Raw genomic sequence first — 13,380 nt, forward strand, 5'->3', positions numbered from 1 at the left:
GCCCATCGATCCAGCCTGTCCAGGTCCCTCTGCAGAGCCTTCCTACCCTCGAGCAGATCAACACTGCCGCCCAACTTGGTGTCGTCTGCAAACTTACTGAGGGTGCACTCGATCCCCTCGTCCAGATCGATAAAGATGTTGAACAAGACCGGCCCCAAAACTGAGCCCTGGGGAACACGATTTCATTTCAATCTCATTTCACTTCCGTATGGTCTTATAGTACAAATGATAATAAGTTGTTAATTACATTAATATGATGATCCGTGTACTGATTGCTTTTTCTGTCTTGGTTCCTCTAGGTATTTTTGGAACAAAAGAAGATGCTCAAAACTGGGCTAAATATTGCCCAGTTTAAACAGCATGTATCTGTGATTGAAGAAGAAACAAAGGAGTATTTCAAAGCATGGGGAGAGAGCGGAGAAAAAAGTAAGCAAGATCAGATGCATTTTTCCTCCGATTTTCTGGGAAGGAATTAAGGCAAATGCAGTATGTTTTTGTAAATGATTTACTGCGATATTAAAGAAATTGAAAACGACACAGGTAAAACTGTACTAAACATCAGAAGAAACGTGCAAAATACAGATTTTGTTTAATCAAATTTAAGGCTTTTGGAGAATAAAGCTGCTCAGAAAATCACTGAAAGGAGCGAAGGACTATCTTACTTTTGCTTTCTTAGTCAGCTCAGAGAGAGTATACCTGTTGCCTGGCTGAGTCGTGCTCGTTTTGCATGATATGAGTCAGCTCGGCGTAACCACTTCGTAGTCCCTAGGAAAAGATACTGCTCTGACTTCCCAGAGCCTGTGTCAGAGGTCTTAGCTCAGGGATCTTCTACACTGAAAAACTGCATCCTCGATGCCGGTACGGTTAGGTTAGTGATCTAAGTGGAATTCTTCCCTTATTTCCCACCTGTCTTTCCCAACTAGCCTGCTAGACATAGCCCATCTCCATTGTTGCAAGCCCACAGTGGCATAACAGTGTCAGAAATATTATTTATTTAAACATATATATTTAAATATGTAACATTTATATAATATATAATACTTACGTATTAATATATTTATTTTGTAAGTATATAATTTATATATAATATAGTTAATAATATGATAATATATAATTTTATATTTAAATGTATAAATATTATTATATAAAAATAATTCAGTGAGCAGCAAAACTAACTGGTTTCCCATGGATTTGGATTTCAAGGTTAAGTTTTTGTATGACTTCTTTTATATTTATTAAGGATTGAGCTCGTGCTGCATGGCTTACTTTGGAAGGATTACTCGCTCTGCTAGAAAAATTTCTAGGAAGAAATACCTTAGAAAAAAGTTGTTGAAATCATCAATCTAATTAAAAAGTTGTTTGAAGAGAGACCTGATAGAGAGCAGACATTTAAAATTAGATGCTACATTCTCCTAGTAAAACAATCTAAAACTCTTATTTAAAATTATTAATCTGTGTCCAGTTACTTAAAATAAAGAATATCCTGTAAAACATAACATCTCACCTGAAATGCATCTTCAGTAACATTTTCCAAATCTCTCCTCAGACCTGTTTGAAGCCTTTTCAGAACTTATCATTTTGACAGCAAGTCACTGCTTACATGGGAAAGAAATAAGAAGCTTACTGAATGAGAAGGTGGCTCAGCTGTATGCCGATTTGGATGGGGGTTTTACTCACGCTGCCTGGCTTCTGCCAGGCTGGCTACCTCTGCCGAGCTTCAGGTACCAGAAAGAACAGATGACGCAACTTACGGATTTTATCTAAATGTCTTTTTTGTTTGGTCCTGCCCCCCTCCCCCTTATTTCTTGTTTGTAAGCTATTCTAGACGTCCCAATAAATCCTTATAAGCGTATTATGCGTTCCTTTGTATAAAATTGCTAATAGAAGTGTTTTGAATTGCAGACGTCGAGATCGAGCACACAAAGAAATAAAGAATATTTTCTACAAGGTTATCCAGAAACGTCGAAAGTCCGAGGAAAAGGAAGATGACATGCTCCAAACTCTACTTGATGCTTCATACAAGTAAGCAAAGGGTTTGAAGACTTGTCATTTATAGATCTTTTACTTTAGCTTTGAGCTCTTCAGTTAGAACTATTTACCAAAAAATAAGAAATATTCCCTCATGTTCTGAGTTGTTTCTGTTGCCAGCAATTGGTCCTCGCTGTATTCTTACAAACAGCTTAAAAACTTTACTTGTAAATGGTTATTTAGGTTCCTGAGATTTTAATCAGTGGTCACGAGGTTGCTGCTTTGCTCTTTGCTGGCTGTTCAGTAATGATTTTCTTCAAGGCTCCTAGAGAGTCTCTCTCCCTCTGTTCTCCCTTCTCCCTACCCCTAGATCCTTTGCTGCTCCATTTAGAGTAGGCAACAGAAGAGAAGAAGGGGAAAGAAGTACATTAGGAGAATTTGTAAATACTGCCGTAACTGGAAACCTGATCGAATGAAGCTCTAACATAACACCCTTCAACCTAGGGATGGCCGCCCGCTGACAGATGATGAAATTGCTGGAATGCTTATTGGGTTGCTCCTGGCGGGGCAGCACACGTCCTCCACCACCAGTGCCTGGCTTGGCTTCTTCATAGCCAGAGACAAAGCAATACAGGAACAGTGCTACGCAGAACAAAAAGCAGTTTGTGGGGATGACTTGCCACCATTAACTTATGACCGGGTCTGACCTGCTGTTTTTTTTTTATACTTTTAGATGCTTATTAAAAAAAACAACCAACCAACCAACCACACCCCCTACCCCCAAAACATGAAATATAGTCCTGTGCTTTGTGTTAGAATAATAATCTGGCGCGGTCGCTTTGTGGTAACACTGTTTGCCAATACATCTCCTCCATCTCCTCCTCTCCAAGTAAATTTTCAGCTTGAGCCTTTTTTTTTTTTTTAACCAGTGTTGATTAAGGAAATAACAGTTCCTACAATATCTATTTAAGAAATGATAGTTCTGTAGAGGAAGAAGATCCTCATATTCCCACTGAGGAAAGAGATGCAGTGTGACCTTGTTCTTTAATTAGGCATCAGGAAACACTCGTGAGACAGATTAGTAAGAAACTAGTCGTAATTGATTGCACTGGTCAGATTTTTTCCTTCTTAATTGAATCAAATGAAAAAAAAAAACCAAACTATCAGGGTAGCTACTGAAGTACATGTAAATATGAGCTGCTTACTCTTTGATTAAAAAAAAAAAGTTTTAAAATGGTATAGAATACCATTTTGTTTGTGTTGAACAAACTTGGCTATATTTTGATACATCATTTTCTCTGTATTTTCAGCTCAAGGATCTCAGTTTGCTGGATCGCTGCCTGAAAGAAACTCTAAGGCTTCGACCTCCTATAATGACCATGATGAGAATGGCCAGAACTCCCCAGGTGAGTACACTTGTTGGAGCTAACTTCACTTCAGTAGAACGGGGCTGGAAAAGGCCAGGTGGGGGTATCCCGGTTGGCAGAAGGAAAAACACGGGTGAGCAGTGTTTGCTGGCAGGGATGAAAGCTGATGGCATCCTGGGTTATATCAGTGGGAGCGTAGTTGGTGTTGACTGAGGAAAGCAATTAATACCTTGAACTTGATAGTTGTTACCTTCATCTGGAATTATGTTGGTCCAGTTTTGGACCCCTCCCTCCCCCCAGTAATCAAGGTGTTGGTGAAGTGAAGCAAGCAGAGGGCCACCAGGGTGGTAATGAGTTGCAGCAAGCACTTGTCCTGTGAGGAGAGGCTGAAGGAACAGAGCTTGTTGAGCCTGGAGAAGGGGAGGCTCTGAGGTGCCCTAGTAACAGCCACTTGCAGTCTTATTCAGCAAAACTGACCCTTCTTAGCTATCGGCCTCACTTGCATTCTTAGTTTGGTGCTACCATTTAAAGATTTTTTTTGTTTGTTTGTTAGCTATTAAAAATACGTGGCAATCTTGGAAAAATGTGGCTTGCACTTAATACAATACAAGCTAGGTGAATCTGAAAGAAAACTTGCTGTTTGTACAAATAAGATAGAAAGTCAAATAACGTTTTAAAAGAATGTCCCTCCATGACAAAAGCTTTCAACAAATTTTAAGTTCATTCATTTTCTAGAAACTCCTTCTGTAGAATTGCCAGCCTTGTTAAAGCAGCTGAAAGGTTCCTGCAACTACTTGAATATTGTGTCCTGTACAATTAAAACAATAAAGTACTAGGCTGCATTAATTTTAAATGAGCTTAGCCAAAATCTCTTTTGAAATTCAAGCCTCATGATACAGCACTTCGGGTAACACTTCAAAAAGAAAAACGGAGAGATTTTGTGATGTGTGGAGTCTTGTCTCTTGTCTTGTAGACCGTCGCTGGATATAATATCCCCCCCGGCCATCAGGTCTGTGTATCTCCCACTGTTAACCACAGACTCAGAGACTCCTGGAAGGATGCTCTAGACTTCAAGCCTGACCGGTATCTCCAAGATAACCCAGCAGCTGGAGAGAAGTTTGCGTACGTTCCGTTTGGTGCTGGTGAGTAAGAAAAGGCAGCGCCTTCCTGAGTGATTGTGTACTGAAGTGGCTCATACTGATCATCTCGTACAGCACCTCCCCACGCTGTAGCATCTGAGGTTGTATTTTTTCTTTCTGCTGCTGCCTGGAAGCTTTCTTACTGTGGAAGTGCTGTTAAAAGAATGAAGTCGATAGTTTTGCATTAGTAGTAGCTGTGTATCCTTCAGAGTAGCAATCAAAGCAAATCTTTAGGTTAGCACGTGTGAGATTTGACTCAAGTCTTTGTAAGTCAAGGTAAAAACCTGGTAATACAAAGTCAGTTTAAGGCAGAGCAAAAATCTGCATAGAGTCATAACTGCCAAAAGTTTGCAAGTATCACCACAATATGGTTATAGTTGATACCTTTTCTCAGTGTTGCAAACACTTCTCTGGTGATACATAAATTAACGCTTTCTGGTGAGGACAGAACACCACGATCTCGTCCAAATTGCTCAGTCTGTTTTATGCAGTGACAGCTTATAAAGACACGACTGTGATGGAGTCACGTAAGGGTGTACGTGCAGCGTCAGAGCCTGCCGTTGTTTAGAAAGGAAAGAAGCAATTACTGTCCGCATAAGATTTTTTAAAGTTAGCTTGTTGTCGAAGGTCATTTGATATCTAAGTATTCTAACTGCTTTTTATGGCTTTCCTTCTAGGCCGTCATCGCTGCATTGGAGAAAACTTTGCTTATGTTCAGATTAAGACTATTTGGTCTACTTTGCTTCGTTTGTATGAATTTGATCTCATCAATGACTACTTTCCGACTATAAATTACACAACAATGATACACACACCTAATAACCCCATTATCAGATACAAGAGGAGGTCACTGTAAATTCTGGAGCTGAAACCTTACTTATTTAAGTTGTGTAAGCTAACAGACTTTTGAATAAAATTGTGACAAAATGAGTGGCAAATGGAAACTGTTGCATCTACTGTTAGGAAAGCAACAATAATCCACCCAATGCAAAGTTTTTGCATCTGTTTTGTTTGCCCACACCATTTAATGCTGCTGTGTATAACTGCTTGTTCTACAAATGTCTCATTGCATTTTTAAAGAAAAAGTGTCTTTTCTATTGGTGTAACACTTTTAAGGTGCATGCCAACTCTTTAAAGTGAAGAAATAAGTCATTTCTGTAAAGGAACTCTGCTTTTGAAAAACAGTTGAAGATTACTTTTCCCCAGATGACAAGGGGTAAGACTGTGTACCTTACCTCTGCATCCAGTTACAGTAAATCCGTCGGGGAGCGGGCACCGAGGGGGAACGTACTCGGAGGCACCCTACCTTTGATATTTGTGATTCTGTTCCAAGCGAACTAGGTATGGGTCTTGGCCGATCCTTGGAAGTGCCCGCATGCTTATTTAAAAAAATGTTACTGTACAGCCGAGTAGCAGGCAGACTACAAAATGTTCACAGAGAAGTCTTTTCTGAGAATAAGCAATTTAAATGTCTAACTCGAAGCAGTTGTGAAATGCTTAGGTTCAGAAAGCAACAAATAATTTTCTAAAAAAAATTCTGAAAGTAGTTATCTCTGGAAGCTTGATGTAAGCGTGAAAAGTAACAATATGATGATACAAGCAACATTAATTCTGTAAATAACACATTTGTGTATAAAATGGTCACAAATTAAGTGAAATAGCTGAATATCGTCCCCCTTTGTACTGACTCGTGCAGGATTGTTACATGGTGTTTGCTTCAAGAGTGGTGATGAGAAGAGGTAACGAGCTCTGGCTCACAGGAACTCTGAATTAAATTCATAAACAAACCTCTTGTGGAAGTTTTCTGTGCTCAACCCTGTCAATTCTGAAAAGATTTTCTAAGTAAATCTGTAATGGGCTCCTTTCGGTGGGTCATGCAAAGAGCTTCCCCCCCTTCATCAGTGTTTATGGCAGCAAGGGCTTTGCCCCGTCTTTCCTGCTCCCAACTCAGGTATAACTGTTACAAAACCTTGTGTTTGTGTTGGTCACAGCAACTGAGGGAGTGCAGTATCTTCCCTTCCAGCCCCGTCAGATGTGACGGGGGTCTTCAGAAACCAAGCTTGTACCTGTCCTCTCATCTCATTAGTAGCAGCGTTTTAGAATCTAAAAAGTAAAGCTGCAGCCACCACGAGTAGGAGGAGTGCAGGTAGGAGCAACCTTTTCAGTGTGAATAAGGGAGTGGTTCTTCAGGTAAAAGCATGAAGTCATCTTTATTTCAGTACTTTGACAAAATACCCATAAAATTCAAAACTTCTACCATTACAAAAATAGGTCTCTACAAGTGATATTCTGTCTGCGCTGCCAGTAGCAAATATTACGAGTCATGTAACTTCAGTAGCCTTGCCAGAAAAAGTGCAAGTAAACTTCGCTGAATGTAGCTTGATTTCATTAATACACAAGTTTCATCTTTGCACCCTTTTGATAAATACACACCTCATAAGTTAATCATTTAAATTAGCATTCCACAAATATACATGTAATTTAATGGTGGGTTTTTTTGTTTTTCTTTTTCTTCTCATGAACACAAAGTGCCTATATACAGAAATCAGTCTGCGTGGGTGTGCCAGGATGGAACTGTATACAATCGTATAGCTGTGTTCATATTGGTCCCACAATATACACATTATACAAAAGCACAGAAAGAGCACAGATTTACAGAAGGCAATCCATTAACATCACTGACAGTGATGGAGATGTTGGAAGGGTATTATTATCTTCTCATACCCGCGTGCAACTGAGTGTATGAAGTCGAACCTGTAAGATGGAGAAAGGTTTTCATCAGGATGACTTGAGAAAGTTGATGAGAATTCACCAGTGACATGTTATTCAGCTGAATAACCATGAAAGATTTTACATGGGAAATCTTTTAAGGACAAAACTTCCTCAAATGATGCATTTTATGCCGAAGTAAGACTTCAACACACTAACTGCAAAAATCATCCCCACATCAAGTTTGATAAATTAAGTCCCATTGATCTGACAATTTTCTGGATGTATTCCTTTTGCAGCACAAAAATTACCATCTATGGGACAAAAAGGCTGTAACTTCTGTAATCAGTGGTAGAATAAATTCCCCTTGTACTCCCAACACCCCGATCTTCCGGGTACATTTTTCTCCATCTAGCTTAAAATCTTAGTAAGATGTCAACCGAATCCTTGCTGCACATTCATTAGGGATCAGGGAAAGTTAAAGTGTTATCAATAAACTCAAAATCTGTAATTAAAGCACACTTGTATGTCTCCCCGCAAAGAATTTTATAATTTTCTTTTTAATGAGCTTTTTGCTACAGCTCAGAATAGCCTCTTGTTCAAGGCTGAAAATGCCTAAAATCAAAGACGTTTGTTATGTACCTCAGAGAACCAGCAGACACTTTCCAACTTGGAACCCTGCCGTGTGCTACCCAGGAGTCACGGGGGAGACTGCCTGAGCCCTTACCTGACTGCACACTGCCAAGTCGCCTTTGTAGTGCCTCCAGCCGATTGATGTAATCTGTTAAAGCTCTTTCAGGATCGTAGTTCTGCAGTTGAGAACAGGCGAAAGAGACCGGGTTTAAATCAGCATGCATACCGTGGAACCTAGGGGCAGAAGAACACAGATGTTTTTAAAAAGCAAAATTTCAAATAAAAGTATCAGCAGACACAGCAAAACACTAAGTAGTGACACCTTACTGACTGCATGTCCCTTAACTTACCCTTGTGGCACATCATACCCATTTAACCTCCCTGCCATTTATTGCCCAGGCCATCATACTACCTCCCCCAGAGAAACCACTTTTCCCAGTTGCCTTTTCTTTCTACTGCACCTGATTTGTTGCCGCATTTCTCTGGGACAAAGACTGACCAGCAAACTCCTACTGCAGCAGAAGCTGTGGTAGATTCAAGTTTGCTTTTCTATCAAGAAGCTTGTGTGAACAAGGACACAGCCATCTTTACAGGATTCTGTCTCGCTTCGTTACTCTCTCTAAGTAAAAGTCAAAAGTGGCTAAAATAGATTAAACATTTTTTCCATGTAAACTGTTACGGTTGCCACAAACTAAGATTAGAAACGTTGAGGTGGTTTCTATAAAAATAAAGATCCAAAATGGCAAGAATCTGATATTCAGTAAAGCTCAGAGCCCACAACTCCGTATGAACTCACCAAAGGCTGATGGCACTCCTAAAAACCTTGCCTTTGGTGAAAAATACCTGGTTTCACTGGCATCCGATTCACTGATACCTCTGGTATCACAGCTTAGTACAGCCATCCAAAAGGGTTTAATCGAGAACAAGCAGCAGAGCTACCAAGCAGCTTCCACCCATGCTCTGGCCACGAGGCCGCGGTAATTCCTCCCAGCCTACAGTAACCAGATGACCCTCCCCAGCCACAGCGAGCGGCCCTGCTTTTCCCTTCCTTCGGCTGAGGGCACCTGAGGCAGCCCCTCCCCACATCACACCCTGCTGCCAGCCAGAAAGGTGGACAGGCAGCGGAGGTCTGCGTAGTCACAAAGCCTACACTCTGCAGGGGTAGGCAAACGTAGCTCCATCCAGTCATCTACCACCAGTTCCAAGAACACGACATAAATCAAGACAGCAGAAGTCTGCAAGCTTTGGCCTTGATCAGGCGATGAATAAACGCACACTGAAGGCCCGAGGTGCAATTTGTTACGTATCCTTAAAAAAAGTAAAAAACCTTACGGCATCAAAGATTACAAACCTTAGCAGTAAGCACTGATGCATTCATTTAGTTAAACAGTGTTCTGACAGACAGTAATGATCTAAAATAAAACGTACTTATGTTGAAAGTTTACAGGAGATCTAGGAGACTCCATGTCTGACCTGGATCTATAGGAATGCCTTTGTTCTCCATAAAGATCCATGCCACCAGAGAATGAATCAGGCCGTAATTCATTACCTAGAAATATAAAAAGCAATGTCTTGAAAACGAAAACCTTTTGCACTTTACTGGGAATCTCAAATGCGAGTTTTCTGTTTGCATATCACAAAAAAGGTGTTTAACAAACGTAGACCACTTTCAAACTGCTTCAGAGAAAACCAGAGGTGAAATCCTGGCCTCGCTAATGTCAATGAGAAAACTCTCACAGACTAGAGCAAGACAGGGTTTTATAATGCAGACCTAGGTAGCCAGGAATTAATAAAAAAGCTTCTGATTCTCCTTAGGCTCCTACCAAAAAGCAAACAGAAAACCACATCTCCCAAACTTTAAGCTGTAACAAAAGGATGACAGGCTTTTGTTCTGAGGAAAAGACCAGGGAGGTCTGGTCAATAGGCTCTGTCGCCACTGTGGGGGACCTGTAGTTGCTACGATTCCTCTGTCCGTCCCTGTCCTCAGCATCCCCTCTCAGAGCTGGAGGTGCAGATCTCTTAAGAGAAACCCAACGATGCAGCTGAAATTGTTTTTACAAACACACTCCATAGGGAGAGTTGCCATATTTTTTAAAATCCCACCCACAACGGAGTAAAACAAGATCGAAGAGAAAGCAAATAGATTAGTGTCTGTGCTGAGCATGGAAACTCTCAGAAACCTGAGAAATAGGTTAATCCAAGCAATTACAGCAAAGAAAGGGGGAACAGCACCCCATTCATCCCACATGAGGAAAATACAAATTAAAAACCATCTCCATTAAGCAGTGGTGTGACTTGTGAATACCATTTTTTCAGTCATTACTGGACTACGATTTACCTGTGTTCTGGCTAAAGACATCCCTATTGACACTTAGTATACCAGAACCCGTAACTCTGTGCCATCGACGAACCAGGAACTTCATTCTGCGTTTCAAATAAAAAAAAAAAATACTTCAGGATAAATGAAATAGTCTGCTAAAAATAATCTGCTTCTTGTATTCTAGAAAGCGTAAGAATTTCTTGAATGCCAAGCAAAATTAACGGATGGGCATCTAAAACCTGAAGATCAAGTAGGAAACATCCTTAAACACATCCCTAAGAAAAACATCTTTTGTCCAAATCTGCTTTCAGCTTCACCTCTGCAATCCCGGCGGTTCCAGAGGTGCTGCATAAGTCCAAGTGGACAGCAAACGGCTCAAGCACCTAAGCAACAGGGCATCAGCATTTTAAAATCATACTAAATAGACTTTTTGCCCTGTCACATCCCCAAAATTGTAACTGCAGAGCACTATGAGTAAAAGCCTCACTTACAACAGGTATAGGAACAGTTCCTTGAATTTATACTACGCACAAAGCTCAGATCAATAGCAAGCAGAAGCACTTGGGGGTTCAAACCTCTGTGAAGGTTTGCTAGCAACATGGCAGTACTATGCAGTAATAACCTTCACTTGTTCTTCCTCGTCTATTCCTATTCATCCTCAGTCTGAGACCTAAAGTCTTGTGAATTCGAAGGACTACCCAGATGGATAAAATTAGTTCATAAATCTGTACTATACTTACATGTAAGAATTTAATCTTTAAAGGAAATAAAGTGCAGAAAATACCTCTGTAAATAAGTGCATGCCCTAGAATTGCTAGTAATTTTTTTTCTAATATTATGACTTTATCCAATACACTCCATCTTTGATTGATTATCAAATTCAGAGCCGTTTTCAACTACAATCAGACTGCTTATTCCTATTACAGATTTTACCTATGCTCTGCTCAACTTGTCACCCTACACAGTATCTACTATATTCATGACTACCAAAAATGTATAATTTAAACAGGATGGAACATGACAAGTTCCAGATTCCACTAGAGCGCTAGAAAAGTATATAATAAATTGCACAGTCACATCTGTTTGAAATCTAACTTCCTCCAGTTTACCTTGAAATTGCGATGGACACTCTGACTGCAGAGCGAAATCTTGTGAAACCTTTTGAACGATGTGTGATGATTTCGAGGTCTGTGTAGGAAGGCTGTCCACCCATTCGTGCAATGAGGGCCAGTGTGGCTTCTTCACACTCCTGGAATCCGCCTAGTAACAGCAGCAAATATTTTTTCTGATATATGAGAGCTTTCCGAAAGCTCTCTGCTCGTAGGTATTTGCCATAAATTCTCTAGAACAAGGAAAAAAAAAAAGGCCCCATAAGCTCCAAGAATTATTACAGTTCTGAGACTTTTGATATCATTACTCCTACAGCATTTCTGTGATTATTCATTTCTTGCTATCACGGAGAAGACTGCACTACTGCTCATACTTGTTGAATGTAGCTTCATAATTTGACCATCACCTGAGCAGCAAGCACACACAAAAGGACAATATAGGTGCTTACATATCATATCATTCTTGGGGAGAAAAACTGAAAGTCAGGTTTCTGAGGATGAAAATTTTAAAACTGAATTAATATCTGTTTACTTAGAGTAAGCAGAGTGAACACAGTGAAAAATAGGCCCAAATCAAAATGAAAAAAGCAGCTGTAGTTAGTATGTGGGCAACAAAGTCTTCCTACCCTTAAAACAGCGTTTTCAGAATCTGATCCCAGTTCTCTGAGGAAAGCTTCGCTCCTGAGCTCTGCTCTCAGCTTGGAGAGCTCCGCATCGGCTTGTTTCAAAGATTTCTGCAGTGACAGCTTTTCTCTGTTCCAAATCTCCTTCTCAGAGGCAACAAGAGTATCGATATTAACTCCAGTATCCGATGAGTGTCTAGAAGACTGAAGACGAAAGAAACTGAATTTGAACTACACAGTTTGGAAAAGCTTGAGCTGTGTCATTCTAGGCATTGGTTTGGTGGACAGCTCATAAAATTAATGAGAGAAAAACTACCCACTGATTGGATTTGAGGCCACCCTTGCATCCTAACACCTCAGAAGCAGTGAGTTTGGGAGCCTGATCAATGTCCTAGAAAAATATAGCTTCCCATTGGATCATACTAGCTTCATGATCTTGAAGCTATCTGGATCTATTTGCTACTCATCATGGTGATGAGATACAGATCAAAAAGAGAAGCACACGGAATTTAAAAGAAAAGAGCAGTTAACAAAAAGAAGCTGGGCAAAATCACAATGTTTACAGTAAACAGAGTGAGTCAAGATATATTGACCACAGGACAAGAATAACTCACACCCATTTACTCTGCAGAGGGAAGCCAAGACAGACAGACAGCCTAGGTGACTAGGAAAAAGAATTATGCTTTTATGCCTATATATACATCATTATATCAGCACCACTAAAGACATACGTAGTCTCCAGAAGGTTGTCTGTGCTGGTATCTTCTCAGTTCTTCCTCCAGCTTCATAACAGCATTCCTCAAATTATTCTTTTCTTCACTCAGTCTGCTGACAAAGCCTGTCAGCTCAGCATTTTGTCTCAGCAGCCTCCCAGTCAACGAGCTAGATGGAGTTCCTGGTGGTAGCACTAGCTTCAGCTAGAAGGAAGAAAGAAAACAAAACATAACTTGTATTAGATCCAAGTTGCCAACTTGAAAATAACTGGCTTCCAGTGAAAAACTTTTGTAGATAATGACAATAACTTCGTAATAACTTATATAAAGAAAACATAAGTGTACATGTAAACTACAGAGTAATATGACTTTCTCTTCTATGCTTATCCTGTATATGACAGCAGAATATTTTCATGCAAGCTCAATTGTACCAGCTACAACAATTTGCAAAGCTTTTCTACTATGTTTAGGTTTAGAGGTTTATGTTTAGGTTTCTTAGAGGAAAAGAAAAGCCCCAAAGCTTTTTTCAAGTCATGTTGAAAACACTTGCTTTAAAATGCAGGTAAGGACCTAGCCAAGCTCAGTTAAAATCAAATATTGCTGAAGTTTTTGTAACAGATTACCGCATTTCATTTTTTACACAGGTGCACACTATTCAATCTTTGACTGCCTTTCCTTTGGTAAATACAGGGCAGTGTAAGTAAATGTGTTGTATCAACACAATATAGTAAATATTAAGTGTTGATTTTAATATCGGGAAGTACTGAGCAAAGTTTCCTCAGTTACAGAAATCCTGCTG

The 13,380-nt window shown here is 40.0% G+C and overlaps 2 protein-coding genes across 2 annotated transcripts in view; one reads left to right on the forward strand and one right to left on the reverse strand.

The window, feature by feature from the left end:
• Nucleotides 1–6,255, forward strand: part of LOC103922388 (lanosterol 14-alpha demethylase) — an 11,255-nt gene extending 5,000 nt beyond the window's left edge. Inside the window, exons 3-9 of the mRNA XM_009330526.1 lie at nt 300–426; nt 1,547–1,721; nt 1,903–2,022; nt 2,473–2,668; nt 3,279–3,374; nt 4,309–4,477; nt 5,152–6,255. Of these exons, the coding sequence (XP_009328801.1) occupies nt 300–426; nt 1,547–1,721; nt 1,903–2,022; nt 2,473–2,668; nt 3,279–3,374; nt 4,309–4,477; nt 5,152–5,330 (1,062 nt within the window). The 3' untranslated portion in view covers nt 5,331–6,255. The remainder of the gene's footprint in view (nt 1–299; nt 427–1,546; nt 1,722–1,902; nt 2,023–2,472; nt 2,669–3,278; nt 3,375–4,308; nt 4,478–5,151) is intronic.
• A 409-nt stretch (nt 6,256–6,664) lies between these two features.
• The window catches only part of AKAP9 (A kinase (PRKA) anchor protein 9), a 118,657-nt gene continuing 111,941 nt past the window's right edge, over nt 6,665–13,380 (reverse strand). The window contains 7 exon segments of the mRNA XM_009330588.1: nt 6,665–7,228; nt 7,911–8,050; nt 9,290–9,365; nt 10,155–10,240; nt 11,246–11,478; nt 11,872–12,072; nt 12,600–12,785. Of these exon segments, the coding sequence (XP_009328863.1) occupies nt 7,185–7,228; nt 7,911–8,050; nt 9,290–9,365; nt 10,155–10,240; nt 11,246–11,478; nt 11,872–12,072; nt 12,600–12,785 (966 nt within the window). The 3' untranslated portion in view covers nt 6,665–7,184.

Source organism: Pygoscelis adeliae, unplaced genomic scaffold (assembly GCF_000699105.1).
Source record: "Pygoscelis adeliae isolate BGI_AS28 unplaced genomic scaffold, ASM69910v1 Scaffold27, whole genome shotgun sequence".
NCBI lineage: Eukaryota > Metazoa > Chordata > Aves > Sphenisciformes > Spheniscidae > Pygoscelis > Pygoscelis adeliae.